Here is a 19,188-nt window from a genome sequence, read left to right on the forward strand (position 1 = left end):
ACTAACACCACTTTAGTTTTTTTTTTTTGCACTGAACGAAAAGTTTGTACAATTTTTTTAAGTGTTGTATATTGTACTACGTAACATTTTTGATATAGTATGAATATATGTTAGAAAAATTAATGCAAGAACTATTATTTTTGTCTATTGTCATCGGCAATGCATTTACTTGCAAATTAACATATAAGGTCAACCTTAATATGTACACCGTGCAGTCAAAACTAAATAAATAGTTTAATATATTTTAAAAACATTAGATTGTTATGTCTATAAAAATATCCTTCAAGATAAGAAGAATTATTAAGTAAAATTTTCTCCAACTGTGAATAAAAACTTTTTTTCGAATTCCATTCAAAAATATGACTTGTTATATTTGAATAGACAGATAATGCACTATGGGTCATAGAGCGATTCTAAGACAATACATATGTAAAACAGTGTATATGCACATATTAACAGCTTATGAATAACGTAAAAATTATTTTATAATCTATATTACGATTTGAAAGTATTAGTGCAATGGAAAAATAATGCACTATTTCTCGAAAACAACTATTGTTGTACATAAATATTCTCCAACCTAAATGTTATTCAATATGTATATGCGTTCTACATATAATAAGCGAAATATTAAATAAAACAATTTTTTATAACATCTGACTAAGCATACACGATATTTTCCATTTCTTTTACTTAATTTTTAACGTGCCAATTTTCATTTAGCTATTCAAACTTCCGCCAATTTGCCAATTTTACTGTCCAATTTCCCTGAAGTTTATACATACATATATTTTAAAATTGTTTTCTTTGATTTTTTCAATTTTTTCCTTTTTCATAATGATTCTATTTTATATTTATTAAACTTATTATATTATATTTATATTTAAACAACACAGCACAGACGTTATTTAAACATTTTGTATTATTTTATTTTCATAAGAATAATATTTAATAATGTGTATGGATATAATATATTTAGTTTTGTTTATTAAGATTTCATTTTAATGTTTTCTTTTGAATTAAAAATTACGTTTTTGTTATTAACATTCTTCGTTTAACAATGTATGGTCCAATTTATCTCAATACAATCATACAAACTCCGGTACATTATAAAACGATGTGTCTATGTAAGCACGGAGACCGAAAGAGATTAATACAAAATGAAAACTATACAATTAGGAAACAGTGTTTACAAAGTGTTTGGTGTGATTAATAAATTATTTATGATAAAAAATAATTCCATTATAAAACCAAAATAAAAATTTTAATTTCAAAATACGCATTAATATTTGACGTCAAAGACGTTTGGCGCCCTTTGCTCCAGTGGGAGTAAGAGTATGCTTAAAGTTATATAAATTAAAGTTAATGATCAATTATTAAAAACCACTTAATGGAATAGTTTATTGTTTTTTTTTTATTTCCCTTTTGGAGTATGATTCTGATGATGGTAATCTCTTACCGCTGTTGTTGGTAAATTGGAATGTTTTGTGGTATATTTGCTTGATATGGTTGTTGACCAGTCATTGTCATATTGGCCATTTGCTGTTGCAATTGTCCAAATTGATCAAGTGTTCCCGTTGGAGGTGGTATATTGTTGGCTACATGTTGTGGAGTAGCCATAATAGACGGAGCTTGTTGATCACCTACCGAATTATTGTAAAAATGAGGATTAGCTGAGGGTTGATTCGATGGACTATTCATGTAAGTAGGTTGTTGGACTTGATGTTGCGTTGAAATAAACTGATTAGGTGGTTGTGTTTGCTGTTGAGAGACGTGTGGTTGCTGTGTGGACGATACCAACTGGTTTGTAGGTATTTCCGTACCAGCTGTTGTAACTGTTGGAATTTGTTGTGGCTGATAATGCTGCTGTTGGTTAGGCAACATATGATTGAAATTGCCCTGTTGATTTGGTACATGCTGTTGTTGCTGTTGTTGAGACTCAACGCCCCTACTTAAGTTATTTGCAGTCATCTGCTGCTGTGATTCATATGGCGAATGACTTTGTAGGTGATGTTGTTGTGGTGGCAGTCCTTGCAGCGAATGTGGTTGTTGGTTAGCAGAATGTCCATTTTGATATGGCATTGGTATGCTAGGCATCTGATGTTGCGTTGCATAGTTTCCAGCTTGTGGAGAATAAGGTAAAGAATTCATTCCAAGTGGAAAGCTGTGTGGACCAAAAGCTCCACCAAATACAGGATTTGTACCAAACATTATATTAGAGTGACCAGGAAAACCGGCTGCTCCCAATGGCATGCTAGACAAAGCTCCGGCGATGTTGTAGGGTGAACCCATTGCATTTCGATCATCTCTCATTAGGGAGTGATACAAATTAATAGCATCAACTAAGTCACTTGACAGTTGCGAGAGTTGGGCATGTTTACGGTCAACCCGCTCTAGTTCGGCATCGATTAAAGGGCCCATTTGATGTACTTCCTGTTCTAATCTTAACATTTCTTCGGTATCCTGGGAGGGGTCCTCGGGATTGGCCTCATTTAATAAATGTAATAAACGATCAATCTTCTGCTCATCGATATCTATTCTTTGCGTTGCCGCAGCTGCAGCAGCGGCTTCCGTTTTTTGTTGTAACTCTTTAGCATCCTCTTCAAATTGAGTGCTCTTTTTTACTTTATGTTGTTGATTTATTTCCAAACGATCTGGATCAATGGATAAATCGGCCGTTACAAAATTAGAAGGAAACAGGCCTTCGCTGCGTTGATTGTAGCCCTTCCACCAATTTGGATCGGAGTCGTCAGTGACATGAATAATTTCACCAGCAACAAAGGTAAGCTCATTTTCTTCTGCCGCCTCAAAGTCATATAAGGCACGTACCTTTCGTGGTTCAATAGCGGAAGGAGTAACTGAAGACGCTGACATCGTAGGATACAAAGATGGCTTAAGTAGTAAAAAAAATTAATAAAATTAGAAATTTTCATTACTTTTAAATAACTTACATAGTTAGCAGATACTGCTGATGATGCTTGTTTTGGACTGTTTTTTACCTCCTTCAAAGATAACTCTATAGCTTTGGCCAAATCATCCTCTTCCTGTTGGCTGCTAACAACATTAGGATCTTTGGGAGCCGCTAATTTTACCGCTGACTTTGCAGGTTTATCATTGTAATTACTGAAGTCATAATTCTCCTGACGCAATTTTGCATATAATGAAGGTATTAAATTTAGCTCGGGGTCACTTCTAAAATCACCTTCAGCCCATCCCTTCAAAACTTGACACATTTTCTACAAAAAATTTTAAAATAAACTTATTTTATTTGCTTTATTGAATATTCGATATATTCGAATACATCTTACTACATTCCCAATAAACATCGATTCAAACCTGTGAATATTTTTGAAAATTTTCTTAACTAAATACTGTATTTTCCAAATTGTTTTCAAATTTTAAAGTTTAGCCTTTGAAATAAACATGATAATTTCCAAAAACGTTTAAAAAAATATAATGTGTGATATTTATAAAATTTTCAAAGTTTTGTTTGAATTGAACTTAGAAAAGTTTCTTTCAAAAAATAAATTATTTTAGAAAAATAAAAACAGAACATTTTTTCTACAGCAAGGGAGCGAAAAAACGTTAAATATAGGAGAAATAATCGGAGATATAAAAGAAAAATATGCTAAAATAAATGTATGAATGTTTTATTTTCAGGTGATGTAAAAAAATATATGAATTTTGCAATAGTTAGCATTATAATTAGGGTTTGAAATATGTATGAAAATAATAATAAAGAATACTTGAAATACGTTTGAAAATTTTTTTAGTTTCAAGCTTACCTCTAGCCTTTTTTTAAATTTGAAATACATTTGAAAAATACGTTTGATTTCTAACTGCCTTTTTGTTTGAGAAGGCCATAATTTTCCATTTGAAAACAAAATTTTTCAAATTTGTTCTCAAAGGCTATGTATGAAATTTGAATAGGTTTTCAAATACATATTTACATCATTTCAAAGGTTTTTGCTTATTGGGTTTAATGAACAAATACGTCTACAAATATACAATATGTATAAAGTACAGCTCACCTCATGTTAATTTAATTTATTTTTTTTTTAAGTTTTTAAAAAGTTTTTTTATTATTATAATAAATGAAGTTGGAAAAACATGACTGATAGAATATTCTGTAATACGTATCAATATTTAGAAGCATAGACTATGCTTCTAAATGAAGTTTAATTAAAGTGACAAATTTTAAGAAGTTATCTAGTAAATTATGCTTAATTGCTCAAAAGTCTAATTGTTTTTAACGAGAATTATATAAATGATAACCATAATAAAATTTTGTATTGGAAGAATTATTGTAAAGTAGAAATTTGTAACCGCTTATGGCCTATAGGCTAGGTTATTGAATATTATTAAATAAATAAATAAATAAATAAATAAATAAATAAAATAAATAAATATGAGAATCTGATTATTCTATAGAAGGGGCTTAATATAAGTGTTTCTATTATGAATTTAATTTCGTCATATAAAATTCAAAAGACCCTAAGTTACAAACAAATCAAAATCGACTTTTTGATTGATTATGATGCACAGTATTAAAATACATGTTCCTGCTAAATTTTACATTCCTACAATCAAAATCAACGGGGCTATCTTGGAAATCAAAAGATTATGTTCTAAAAATACTTTAAAATTCATTAAAATTTTAAAATTCTTTTGAGTTTTTACTTCGAAACTGTAAAATGTTATAATTGGACATTAAATAAAACAATAATGGCACTTTTAGCGAACCCTTGCGATTTATAGATTTTTTAACAGCTTTCGAAGAAAAATTCGAATTTTCGAAAATCTTTATGAAAACAAAGAACGCTCCATGTTTCGGCCTATCTGACCTTTTGCAGAACGAAAAAGTACCAAAAAATCCCCATTGATTTGTTCTCGTGTAATCCGAGCTCTACATACTTAATTTCATGTTTCTGGGTTCATTATTATAGAATACCCAGAAAGTACTTTTGATAAACGAAAAAGTACCAAAAAGTTTTTTTATGTGTTTTCACCTAATTCTGAATACTTAATTTCATGTTCTTAGGTTTAATATCATATAATCTTCAAAAAATACCTTTTGAAAGACGAAAAAGTCCCAAAAATTCCGCTTTTATGGGTTCTCATCTAATTCGGAATCTACATACTTAAAAACGAAAAAGTGAGATGACAAGAGTACAATAACAAACTTTACCGTATGATTATGTATTTTTTTTTTTTTTTGCAATTTCTGTTTGAGCATGAATTAAAAATCCCAATTTTTGATGACATTTTCAGAGGTTGTCTCAGACTTTTTCTCATATCTACGGTATTTATGGACCGAATTTGCTGATTTTAAATAGCGATCTTCTCGAAAGCATGTCTAACAGAATTATTGATGATTCGGATCTTGCCGATATCTGGGGTCCTCTAAAAACTGATTTCAACAAACACACGGACGGACAGACATAATTATTGAAGATTCGGATCTCGCCGATATCTGGGGTCCTCTAAAAACTGATTTCAACACACACACAGACGGAAATATATATATACTTTATGGGGTCAAAAAAATTATATTTTACAAATTACAAACGGAATGACAAACTTATATATACTAGAGTATTCAAACGATTAATCGTCGTTCGGTTAATCGTTTAATTTTTGACGATTAGTCGTTCGAATAAATAAAAATTGTCAATTTTCAAATAACAAATAAACCGTATAATTTCTATCAATTAACCGATTCGAATAAATAAAAATTGTCAATTTTCAAATAACAAATAAACCGTATAATTTCTATCAATTAACCGATTAAGAAAAACTCACTATTTAGAAGTAAAATTACTATATATTTTTTACAAAATTTAATATTTTTATAATAAATTTTCTTATGTTCTTAATTTATTAATCATTATTCTATAACAAAGAAAATTTATTTGATGATTTTTGAAAAGAAACCATGGAAATAATTATATAGCCTTTATTTCTACAACCAGTTCTTTGGGAACATTATTGTGTTCTTAATTACATATTTCTAATAAGTTTTTCAGCAACAGTTATAGCTGAACTAGTGTTCAATGGGACGTATGAATTCTAAACCTCCTTGAAAATATTAAAAACAGTAATTTCTTTATATAGAAAAGCATTTCACATAAACAGGAATAATTTCTAATATTTGAGAAAAAACTAAACATAGAATTGAAGTGAAAATAATATTTTTGTTTATAAACCGTGCAAAAGTTATTCTCAAACATGAAAAAATCTATGCGTGCAGGAAACTGTAGACAATTAGTATTAACTCTGTGTACTCAATTTTTCATAATCAGCTCTTATGCTCCTGTAAAAGGACTTTCAAATTCAAACATTTTATTGTTCTATAGTGGTATACGGTGATATCGCCATTACCGAGCAAAAATAATTGATGTCATACTTCACAAACTACATCTTATTCACATCTAAAAATGCGATTACGTGCTATTCACTTTTATAAGCCAAATATTTCCTTACAAATGTGAAAAGTCATTAGAAGTACATCAAGGTTTGGTGAAAAACCAGTGAAATTTTCATAGGAGTGTCATAAAGAGAATGCGTTTTATTTTTTTTTTATTTTCTTCGAAAGTTGTTTTTGAATACTCAATCAGCTAATTTTGTTTGCTTGTTTAATAGTTAAATAGAGTTGGTTTAAACTTGAGCAAGAAATGTAAAAGTGTAAACAGCTGATGCCAAAAAAATTAATACAATTTTTATTAAAATAAACATTAAAATGTTTGATTTACCGATAAGCATAAATTATGTGGACTTCATAATATATTTTTTTATCATAAATCTAAGTTTTCATTAATTTTTATGTTACATTTACAATTGTATTAAATTTATTTTTAAATTAACTAATCTTATTATTAAAAATTAGTTATTATTTCCGAAATAAAATCAAAGAAACGATAGATTTCATGTTAGGTCCATTATTGATAAATTCTTATAAGTATATAAGAAATGTACAAATTTAGTCATACCACTACTAAAACATCTAAAAATTGTCATTTTTATATAAAGGAAAAACAAATTTTATGAAATAATACAGCATTAAAAAATGAACAAAAAAAAAGCAAAATACTTTATTGACCAAAAAATCACAATACGTTCACATTTTATCAAAAATATCGTTAATTAATGTCACGATTTTACTTTTTATGGTAGAAAATAAAAATATAAGATATTCTTTAAGAAATACAACGAACAAATTGCTTAATGTTGCTAAAAATTATTGATCAGTTAATGTTTTTTTTAATTTATAAAATTTTACATAGGAAAATTACTTGATTAATTCATATTATAGTTAAGCCTTATCCAACCGCTATTATGTCATAAAGCATGTCTCGAGATAAGCGAATTGTGCAACATTTATATTATAGATATATGTATTTTAAACACTTACCGATTGTAATTTTGGTTGGACCTTTCCCAATAAACGAATAAATTCAGTTTGAAATTCACGAGAGGCAATTTCTAAATGAAAAGTTTTACCACAATTGCTAACACAGGCATCCAACAATGTGATAGCCTGCATTACAATATGCGGATCATTGTGGGCCATTCGTCGCATAATGGCTTTTAAACATTCTTTGGCATTTCGAGGGTTAAGGGAGACTTTATCGCACACCTCTAATATTAATGTCCAGTTTTCATTAGTGTTAGTTTCACTGGTGGCCTTTTCTGTAGTAATAAAAATTAAAAAGACAAAGTATGTTATTATGTTTCTAAGATAAGATGAATAACAGAGACAAAATTTTGGACCCAGTCACCAGAGTACAATTTCAAAGAATTAAGCAGAGCTGAATCCGAATCTCACCTCACAATATCGAAATACTTAATTAAAAGTTTGAAAATACCAGTTTTTCGTCATATTTGACACGTAATAATTGCTTGAAGTCACCCTTTTTATGGTATGTAAAATCCAAAAATAAATAAAACCCAAAAATTAATAGTCAAAGCCAACTTTTTATTTTATTTTTTAACGTGATTCTATTTATTGTCGCAATATATTCAACAAAATTTACATTTCATATCTTTTAATTTGAAAAGTAACAATGTTATTAATATTGTAATAAGTTGTAATTTTAAGTGTGACCACGCGGACAAAATTCAAACGCAAAATAAACAAGTATGAATGTATAGTCGGGCGTAGCCAACCATATGATACCCTACACCAGTCAGTATGTATGTTAAAAATGGGGATTATTTAAAAAATAAAGCATTTGGTTTGTTTTTTTAACTTTATTTCGGAATATTTTTGCTTTTTTTGAAAAAAAAAAAGATTTTTTTAAGAGGGCTCAAAGGGGAGTAGGGCAAAATATGGCCCTATCCTTAAAAGTGTTGGTAGGGGGAGCTAAGTCTTCTTCAATATTATTTATGTAGAATTTAAAAGTGTTATTAGTGCTTGTAAGTGAATTTTGACCTTTAAGTCATTTTATGATGGGGAGTTTGTATGGGGGATAGGGTCAAATGAAGCCTGATCATTACAAAAATAGGTAGTGTCATTTAAAGTTCTATAAAACTAAGTTTTGTCGACTTTTGTTAACATAATAGATCATTTAAATTAATTATATGCCAAAAGGCCCTTTTTGGGGGGTACGGTTGTATGGGGGCTAGTCGAAATAATTGACCGATTTTAACCATTTTCAATAGGCTTCGTCCTTGAGCCAAGAGAAGCGTGTGTGCCAAATTTCATTCAATTATCTTGAAAATTGCGGCCTGTACCTTGCGCACAAGGTTTACATGGACAGCCAGCCAGACGGACGGACGGTCGGACATAGCTTAATCGACTCAGAAAATGATTCTAAGACGATTGGTATACTTTAAGGTGGGTATAGGACGAATATTTTTGTATGTTACAAACATCAGCACAAACCCAATATACCCTCCCCACTAAAGTGGTGTAGGGTATAAAAAGAGAGTGAAATATTGGTAGTGATTCTATTGTAATGTCCGTCACTGTATATTCTGGGTCCTTATTAAATAAGAGTGGGTTTTTGAGTTGGCAATCAAATGCCAAATAATAATCAAATTAGTTAATATAAAAATAAATTGATTATGATGTTAATCCCCTTTGATGTTTTTGTGTACAAGATTAAACTTCGCAGTGTTGTTAATGTTAATGAAAACTTAAATTTAAAATGAAAAAAATATATTGTGAAGTCTCAATAATTTCTACTAATCGATAAATCAAACATTTGATTGTTTTTTTTTTTTTTAATTGTATAAATTTTGCATTTCTTGCTCAAGTTTTAACTACCTCCAATTTTATCCTTGCTTTCATAATTTTTTGAGACCTACTTAGTGTGTTCAAATTCAGGTATTCATATTTATAAAACCATACAAAATATAAATGTACAGTATTGGACAACACATTTGCAACTAGCTTGGCGAATTTATAATTAGCTCATAATTTGTCATAAGTCATGAAAAATTGCACCCAATTCACTTATGTAAAATTCTGTTATAGGAATTATAAAATTCATTATAATTTGGGTTTCTCTTAGGATTCAAAAGAAACGTGCATTTCATATAATAAATATAAAAAATACCTTTAGTTTTATTAGATTTTTGTATTTAATATCTTTTAAAATTAGTAATATTAAGTTGATTGTAACACTTTGATTAATAAGAGAAGAAAAATTCATGTAACAGATTTTAAATGCATACATATGTATGTATATTTGGTAATTTTACTCCAAATGAATATTAAAGTATTCGTAATCATATGTACGTATATCATTTTTGACAATATCACACTAAAAACAATTATTTAAATATTACAATATTACTTTCAATAATGCATTTTAAAATAAATATAGTGCACCAATGAAAATTTCCATGAGAATCATCAAATGTTCATTGGTTATAAGCACTCATTTTAAAGACGTGCTTTTATTCCAAATACGCCAATCGCCAATGACACGCTAATGTTAAAATCATACATGTTTCACATACAGTGTCTCTCACAAGTATTCGAATTTAGGTATAATATTTTGTATGCAAAATTAATAAATTAATTTGTTAAATTGTCTAGACAATCCTTAGCTTTGATATCACGCTTTTTAAAACATTAAAAATTCACATTTACTTAAATTAATTTAGATTTATTTAAAAAAATCCATAAATTACCTCACAAAATTATACGAATTTTGCTGTATTTCGTATTTGACTATATTATACGAAACACAAACATTAGAATCGATTTTTTTTTTTTTTGCTAAAAATAGTTTTAAGGGGTAACTATCAACCGATTGTATACTTTTTTGGACCATTTGGTCCACAATTTTTGGGCATTTGTACCATCTTTTCATGTAATATAATTTACTTTTTCCCAAAATTTTGTATTGGGATTTAATAACCCCCTGGGGTATCTAAAAATAATATTTTTTGTTAAAAGAATCTGTATTTTAACGTTCCAAGATATATTGTTGGAATCATTCTTCTATCGCTAATTCAATTTATTGAAACTCAAGACCATTTTTATAATACTAGAGTCAAAAATTTTCGGGGAACTTGTCTTCTATATATTGTTTTAGATATCAGCTGTTATACATTTTAAGTTTTCAATATATTGTGGAAGTGTACAACTCAAAAGCATGCCTCGAGGAAACGTTATTCAATATAGTGGAATCATTCTTTTTATAACCAATGGCCTCTATGGTCTAATGGTCTATATCTGTTTAAATATTATCTACTATGATCAACATTAACCGAAAATGTTGGACATAGTGTTGTTGTAATGGGCAACATAATCGTGAATGTTATGAGTAGTAAAAACTAAAATCTACTGACGTTTTGTCAAGGCATGTTTTGGAGTTGTATACCGCTACGATGTCTTGAAAATTTAAAATATATTAGTGCTAATATCTACAATAATATATACTAGCCAACTTTGTCGGAAAATATCAATCCTAGTGGTACGAAAAAGGACTTAAGATCCAGGTAATACAATTAGAAACAGAAGAACGATACCAAAAATATATCTTGGAATGTTTAAAACAGATCCTTATAACAAACATTATTATTTTTAGATACCTCAATTAATCTATTAAATGCCAATATTAAATTTTGGTTTTATCTGAAAAAAGGAAAAATGGCAAATATGGTCAAAAACTGGCATTTTAATGATATTATATGAAAAGATGGTACAAATGCAACAAAATTGTGGGCCATATGAGCCAAAAATATATCCGGTTGATAGTAACCCCTTAAAACAATATTAAGTAAAAATACCATTCGATTCTAATTTTTGTGTTTCGAAAAATATGGTCAAATATGAAATACAGGAAAAAATCGAAAACTTATGTGAAGTAATTTCATGGACTCTTAAAAAAAGTTAAATTTATTTAAATAAATGTAATTTATCCAAATTTTAAGGAGTGTGTATTAAATCTTAGAACTCTCTAGACAATATATCTAATTTAATTATTACACAGCAAAAAATAATTGATGTTCAGCTCCAACTAGATTCCCAAGATTTTATATAAAAATAAAACAAATGTGTATTTCAAATTTATTAGATATGAAGATCTCTTTTTATTTACACCAAAATATTACCTCGTAGAAGTAGATGGTTTTGTAAATGTAATTGCACGTAGTGCTTGTGTCGTAGACAAATCAAAAGTGATTTATAATGTCAAACGAAACAAGCATAATTTTGGTAGCAAACAATATTTAAGCACCGTTAGCGGTTACTCGTTAGAATCTTCCAACAAAGTTGCAAAAAAGGGAAGCTTTATAGGATTCTAACGTTGTTATAAATATTATTTCAAAAAGGTAGTTAAATCAATTTTAAATTAAACAATTGATGTCATACTTTACAAACGACATCTTAATCACATCTAAAAGTGCGATTATATATTATTCGCTTTTATAAACCAAATTTCCTTACAAATGAAAACCTAGTTAAAAGTGAGGAAAAAGATTTAGAAAAGTCACTACAAATAACATATTCGAAGTATATCAAACTTTGATGAAAAACCAATGAAATTAACAAAAGCATGTCATTGAACAAATTCGGTTTATTTTTTGACATCCAAAAATCAGATTTTATTGCATCTAAGAATAAGATTAGATGTAGTTCATAGTTGTCAAAAATGAACAACATCCCTTTGCTGAAAGCGCTCGATATTATCTCTTATAATATCCGAGTTATAGGCATTTAAAAATTTAGTGATACAAAATTTACCATACCTTGGTCCGCCTTCTTTTGAATACTGGGAGTAATTTTGGACCAAATGGACACAGTTTTTTCTTGTTAGTTAGACAACAAAATTTCCAATAATATCCAAAAAAAATTCAGATCAATATCATTTACAGATCCAAAAATATACGTTTTTTAATTTAAAAATTCAAAAAATTTTAGAATTTTGCTGTTTTTTGGCCAAAAATGTGTCTTAACTCTTTTATTAATAAAATAAAAATTTCTTTAAGAACATCTAACAATTTTATAGTTTTCTAAAAGGTATCTTTACGCAGAACGCTTTGGCGTAAAAAACTTGTCCTATTTTTTGAAAGTTATTTTACTTAACTTGCTTTGTTAGATGGTAATAAATTTGTAACTGAATTTTCGATCAGTTCTTGTAGCCCAATTTGGCTGAAACTTGGTACACATAAAGACACCTGAAAACAATGAAATGTTATGTTTAAAACCCAGAATAGTAGGGTCAAACAAACTCGTATTTTTAAGCCAGCCATGGTAGTTAAATTCATTTTTTGAAGCGACAATATGACGGGTAGGGTATCGAGAGTTTGGGTCATATAAATTATATTTCTGATATGTGTTACAAACGGAGTGACAAAATCTATATACCCCCTATCTACTTAAAACAAAGTCAGTTATGTGAAGCTTTTATAAAGGTAATTAAAACATAGATCAGAAATAGCGAATCTTTCTGGAATATATTTACAACACTCTATGTAAGTCGGCTTTTATTAATGTACCGCATACAAATATATCAATACGCTAATTTATGAACGGATAGAATCATTATATCGAGGCAGGTGTTACTAACTGTAAGACATAATAAAAATACAGTTCTCATTAGTGTGGTGTAGGGTGTATTTAGGCAGCTTTTGGGTTGCGTTGAATTTAACAATAATTTTGATTTGTTGCTATATACATATAAAAGTATGCCTGTTAATTTAATTTTAACGTCGATAAAAGTGATACCAATTCAAATATGAATGTCTTTGTCAAATCTTACACATTAATGGAAATCCCTTTTAAAGACCTTCCCAATGTTACCTAAAACATCTGTTTATGGGTAATTAAGATATAACCAATTAAATTTTAATACTTTGTAGGCACAGAACTCCCGGATCCATATAGAGCAAATTTTTTTTTTCCATCACTGTACTCAGACCTTAAAATGCTACAAGGTAATAAAAAAATCTAAAAGTCAGCAGGATTAGAACACTAGATTTGTTCCAAAAAACTTATTTTTTCCTAATGTCAAAAAACTTCCTAATGTCCTTTGTTTGAAAGTAGTAAAAAAAACAAAAATCAAATGCAACAGAAGACCTTGAAGAAACCACACAAAAAGTAAAAAAATCAAACAAATATAACTGATAACAGATTATATATGTATATACAACGTACATTTATTCATACATATGCAAACATGTACATATGTATGTTTTATGTATGTTGGTGATTTCTGTCTAACTGCCTGACTCTCTTTGTGTCGTAGTTAAAATTAAATTAGATTTATTGGGTATGGGAGGGCGATTTTTTTATTTTGTTTATTTTTTGTTTAATTTCTCTCATTACAAATACAAGCATTTGATTTTTTAAAATATTATTTTTATCATTTGCCAGTTTCTTACCCACATCAGCATCAAAGCTAGTAGATTGTGAAAAAATACCCATTTTTTAGACAATTTAAGTTTTTAGCTAGTTGTTTATTAAATGAATGAAATTTTTTCTTTTATCGTTTTAAATTTTCTTTTTACACAATGAAATTTATAAGATTTCTTATAATGCTTGCCAATATTTAATTCTTTTCGTTGTTTGATTTGTTTAATATTTTAAAATACAGTTTTATTTGTAATTAAATTTCTTCGGTAGAATATTTTTTCTTATATCTGCAGTGAAAATGACTAACAGAAAGTAAAGTCCTGCGCCGACAAACATTAAAGAAGACGGCGGCTACAACTACAAATTTTAACGGTGGTTAAAATCGGCTGTATGCCGGCTATCTCTCTAAATTTTTTACCGTTAAGTAACATTCACAATGCTGGAGTACTCCACTCTGTGCTCCAGCAAAAAATGTTAAGTGTTCAAAATACAAAGTGAAAAAAATGTCTACATAACTTGTCAAATAATATACATTTGTCAAAATAATAAAAATAAGCAAAATATTACAAATAAAATCTATACTTTCCAATGCAAATAACAATTTCTCACAAATTGGAAAACGGTTATTTTACGTTTTCCAACTTTCCATGCCAATTGCAGGTTATTGACGGATCAACCCTTTGAAAATACCACAAGTTTTTAAAATTTGTAATCTATTTTTCTTAGTATTATTTGAGTTCTTAAACTTTTGATTTATTCTCACACCCCCTCAGTTTTTTTAAATACCATCCAGTTTCGAACTAAACCTATGTTTATAATCTGCCAATTCCTACGGCAAACAAACGAATGCCCCTTGCGTAAACAATGTCGAACCTGTCCAGCACTAATCCTTTGGAACATGTCTCTCTTAAGCAGTGTACTCTGTCTTCTGTATGTACCAAGTCCCTTAGGTTCAACCAAACCATTTTCCTGCAAAATAAGAATCATCAAAAATTATACAAACACATTCAAATATGCTTATTTATTAAAAAAAATATATTTTTTGATATTTTACTTTTTATATTTTTTGGACAAAATTTTGGTTTTTTTAATTAACATTTGTCATGTTAGTATTAAAATTTTTATGTTAACTCTAGAGTGAAAATAATCTGCACTCTGGAGTAGAAATTGTTTGAGATAGTCAAATTTGAAATTATATTGGTGTGAAAAAGAAAGAAAAACAATTTGCTGGAGTGTGGAGTACTCTAGCATTGTGAACGTAGCTTTATTAATAAAAAATATTCGTGATTCCGGAAGAAAATATCTTAAAATTCGGAATTTTTTAAAATGCCTTTATAAAACTGGGCTTAATAAAACTTAACATAATCTGTCATTTCTGCCTTAAAATAAAAACATCATGTTAAAAAAGGTTTTTTAACATGATTTTTGTTAAATTTTCTTGTGTTTGGCAATTTATGCTCAAAAACAAAGAAAACGTTGCGGCTCTAATAGATTTCATCTACTATCTAATGATGAAGAAGCAGTTGCATTAAAAAATTACACCCATAATTGCACAACCTGTTCACAGTTTTTTAACTGTCATTGGTAAACTTGGAGTTAAGTATACATAGACATGGTCCAAACTAGGAAACTTTTGTTGAGAAACTTTTTCTTAATTCTCTTTTGAAGTTTCCTTATTGTCCACACATAGAAATTTTTATTTCAAAAACTACGTATTAATTTCATTGAATTGTTGTTGTACGAATGAAAATAAAAAACAAAACAAGTGTGGACCATCAGTTTTTGTACGTAATGTGTGGGCATTCAGACCTGGTTCAGACTGGAATACTTTTGTTGAGAAACACCCAAAATCAAAAGTTTCCCAAAAAAAAGTTTCCTAGTGTGGACCGGCATTTTGCATTTATTTACATAAGGATTTTTTTCCATTTTGAGATACTAAAATAATTTATATATTTATAATTGAACAAGTATTTAAGTTATATATTTATGTAAATCTTAAACATATTTTTAATGCTAACTATTTAAATTGTAGTAATAAAAAACATTTCTATGTAATGAAACAAGAGTATTTTTCTTTTAATTTAATCCTTATAAGAATATAATATTATATAAAATAATATTTGTATTATAGATAGTTTTAGTATTAACCAACTGAAATTTCTCTGCCCATTAAATATTTCCCTAATATGATGATTTTCAGTATGACAATTTTTTTAATATCGCATACATAGAAACCAATTGGAGTTATTTCCGAATGAGAATAAATATACAAATTTTAATAACGTTTATTTAAAAAATGTTTTATTTCCATTTCTTTAATAATAATAGGTGATATATTTAAACAGATTTGCAATATATATTAAAAACCAGTCTGGTAACTTTTTGACGTATGTATACAACATTTATTGTAGAATTGACTTCACCTTATTATTCCACCAGACAACGGAGGTTATTGGATTTTTGCTTCTCTCCCTCTCTCATTTTTAAACAATAATAAACGTCATTTTTGGTTGTATGAAGAAAAATAATACAGTAAAAAAGATTTGAAGTCACTGTATTAAAAAACGAAGTATTTAAGAAAACATAATTATTAAAAGGAATAAAAAGCTACAAAAAATATTGTTTTAATAAATAATTAATGAAAATTTCAACAAACAAAATGAACAAGTGAAAATCTTATTGACGTACAAAAAATAAGGTATTGTTTTATTCTCCCAAATACTATTCAGGCAGTAGAGGTGACTGCCACCGAAAAAGCAGCAGTGTATCAACCAAAACAAAATAATATCTAATTTATAACAAAAAAATAAAGAAATTTAACTACAATGAGATTTGTTCGTGATCCCTGTGGTGTGGCTTGTCTAATAATTACATATATGATGGTAATTTATGCTGATTATGTGGTGATGAGATGGATTATTTTGCAGACAATGCATGACAGGTACAGCATAGAATATTGATAATTAAATTTAGATTTGAGTTTTTATGATAAGTGATTACAATTAATACTTTTAGTATTTGGGCTCCGTTACATGTGGTTCTATTCAATACTGTCGTTTTCCTATTGGGCTTATCTCATCTTAAGGCGGTTTTATCAGATCCGGGAACAGTGCCCTTGCCAGCGAATCGTCTAGATTTTTCTGATTTACATACGGTGGGAAAAAATAATGGTACAGGCAATGGTCACAATGAGTGGACAGTATGCACACGTTGTGAAACTTATCGACCACCGCGAGCTCATCATTGTCGCATTTGTAAGCGGTGTATTAGACGAATGGACCATCATTGTCCCTGGATTAACAATTGTGTAGGGGAACGAAATCAAAAATTTTTCTTGCAATTTTTGGTATATGTTGGCATGCTGGCGCTATATTCGATTGCATTAGTTGTTGGATCTTGGATATATCCGTGTGTGGAATGTGGATCGGATACTTTGGAGTCACAGACAAGATTGTAAGTAATTTAAATTTCATTGTTTTACACAACTAGATTTAGAATTATAATTTTTTTAAATACATTTTACTGATTAAAATAACTGTAAAACAAAGTATTAAAATAAGAAGAACAAAGATTTGAAAAAATCAATCAGAAATGCAAAGTAGACTTAAGATTGAGCAGCCATTATACGAATGTGGCCTCAAAACTATTGCAAATTTGTTCACATCAGTTCTTTGATCTTTTTTGAGACATTAATAACAGCGCGAAGTCAATTTAATTTACAAAATCAGTTATGTTACCTGAAAGTCCAAACTTTTGGCTTTAAAGTAAATGTTAAATTTGCTATTTTTTTGGAAATTAAAAATTTATTCATGTTTATTTAGTCAGTTGTTAAGGTTTAAGTTATATTTTGTAGGAGATTCTATAACTTAAAATATAATTTGTTGGTTCACAAAACAAACTTATGCAATATTTACTAAAGACTGCTCTCTTATCAACATATTTTAGACTGATCATCGTTTGGTGCAACTTGTAAGAGAGCTATGTAAAATGATTCATCGATATTACTCATTTTCAATACCAAACAAACCTTATTAACATAAATTATTTATAGAAAATTTTAGCCTTTTAGTTTCTCTAGTAAGGAAGTTTTTTTTTTCACTTTGTACTACAATCTTTCATTGATGATACGTCATTTTGTTTCAGAAAATATAAATGCATAATAACGTAACAAACATAACTTCGAAAAATATTTGATCTTTCATCATGTTTTACGCATAAATATAAAATATTGCTTTGTATCTAAAATAATTTTAATTTTTTGACATTTATTGCTTCTCTTGTAAAACTATGAAAAGGGATCATTCGTAATTTTGCATTTCAGATGACGATATGTATACAAACATATACATAAGTATACAAACGTTTAAACAAATAAAAGGAAGTAAAAAAATAGCCAGTGTTATTTTTAGCAATTCTTAACAAGGCTCAAATACATACATAAATAGTTTATAGTGTTTTTCAGAAACGTTGTATGACATTTAGGATCAAATCTAGTACGGTCCAATTTGAAAATCGGCAGTATGATTTAGAATTATGTAAATTTTAGAATGGACAGTGTGTTGTTCCGATTGTATAATTTGTTGCACCAAAGACAAATCCATACACCAAATTCCAGTAATTCACTATTTTGCTTAACACCTATGGAAATATTTTTTCAAATAATATGTTTTAATAAATAATAGTCTGATCAAGTATAAGAAAGTCTGCTAGATGTCGGATAAATGTCTGACTATTCGCACAAAATTCTGATCAAGTATAATAAAATTATGTGACTATTCTAATCAACGTCTGATGAAAACTATGGATATTTCCACCGAAAAGTCCACCGTGCCTCAAAAACTAAAAGTCATCAAAAATAAAATTTCAACTTCTATTATTATAGAAAAGATTCAAATTTTATTATATTAAAGACCCCAAAGCTTTTCTTAACCACTATGATGAGAAATCGGAATTAAAAGTTACAATAATATTTCAGGCATATTTTTGCACCTTTAGTAGCATTTGCTTTTAATAGTTTTTATTATTTTAAATGCTAATATTTAAATGGACTTTTATCGGAATACATTTGTTGAAATAATAGTTATCTTAAAACATACAAATATAAAAAGATAAATTTCCTTAAAAGGCAAATTTTCGGTTTTCTTTCATGGACTTTTAAATGTCACGTTTGTCACGTTTAAACAGGATTTATTCCGATAACATTTTCGTTGGCATTCAGAAGTATTCAAAACTTTAAATCTGAATCAAGTTTAGTATAAAGAACTCAATTTAAAAGAAAAACAAGTAAGAGTTCTATATTCGGCTGTGCCGAATCTTATATACCCTTCACCATGATGTGTTTAAAGCCTTTTGTACCTTTTGAAGAACGAAAAAGTACC

At 28.5% G+C, this 19,188-nt stretch overlaps 2 protein-coding genes across 2 annotated transcripts in view; one reads left to right on the forward strand and one right to left on the reverse strand.

Moving 5' to 3' along the window:
- Nucleotides 1-984: 984 nt before the first annotated feature.
- LOC111689168 (signal transducing adapter molecule 1) lies at nucleotides 985-14,146 on the reverse strand. Its single transcript, XM_023451666.2, has 4 exons — nucleotides 13,840-14,146; nucleotides 7,412-7,689; nucleotides 2,952-3,236; nucleotides 985-2,892 (listed from the first exon to the last, which is right to left on the reverse strand). The coding sequence occupies exons 1-4, from the start codon at nucleotides 13,880-13,882 to the stop codon at nucleotides 1,456-1,458; spliced, it is 2,043 nt and encodes a 680-aa protein (XP_023307434.2). The 5' UTR covers nucleotides 13,883-14,146; the 3' UTR covers nucleotides 985-1,455.
- A 2,134-nt stretch (nucleotides 14,147-16,280) lies between these two features.
- Nucleotides 16,281-19,188, forward strand: part of LOC111689304 (palmitoyltransferase ZDHHC3) — a 9,324-nt gene continuing 6,416 nt past the window's right edge. Inside the window, exons 1-2 of the mRNA XM_023451778.2 lie at nucleotides 16,281-16,751; nucleotides 16,826-17,263. Of these exons, the coding sequence (XP_023307546.2) occupies nucleotides 16,636-16,751; nucleotides 16,826-17,263 (554 nt within the window). The 5' untranslated portion in view covers nucleotides 16,281-16,635. The remainder of the gene's footprint in view (nucleotides 16,752-16,825; nucleotides 17,264-19,188) is intronic.

Source organism: Lucilia cuprina, chromosome 2, assembly GCF_022045245.1.
Source record: "Lucilia cuprina isolate Lc7/37 chromosome 2, ASM2204524v1, whole genome shotgun sequence".
Classification (NCBI taxonomy): Eukaryota; Metazoa; Arthropoda; class Insecta; order Diptera; family Calliphoridae; genus Lucilia; species Lucilia cuprina.

Bases quoted from the DNA above. Each gene is read 5' to 3' on its own strand.
- LOC111689168 (XM_023451666.2), bottom strand. From the start codon at position 13,882: ATGGGTATTTTTTCACAATCTACTAGCTTTGATGCTGATGTGG. The intron at 7,690-13,839 runs GTAAGAAACTGG...TTATTACTACAG, and splicing joins TAGCTTTGATGCTGATGTGG to AAAAGGCCACCAGTGAAACT. The intron at 2,893-2,951 runs GTAAGTTATTTA...TTACTACTTAAG, and splicing joins CAGCAGTATCTGCTAACTAT to CCATCTTTGTATCCTACGAT.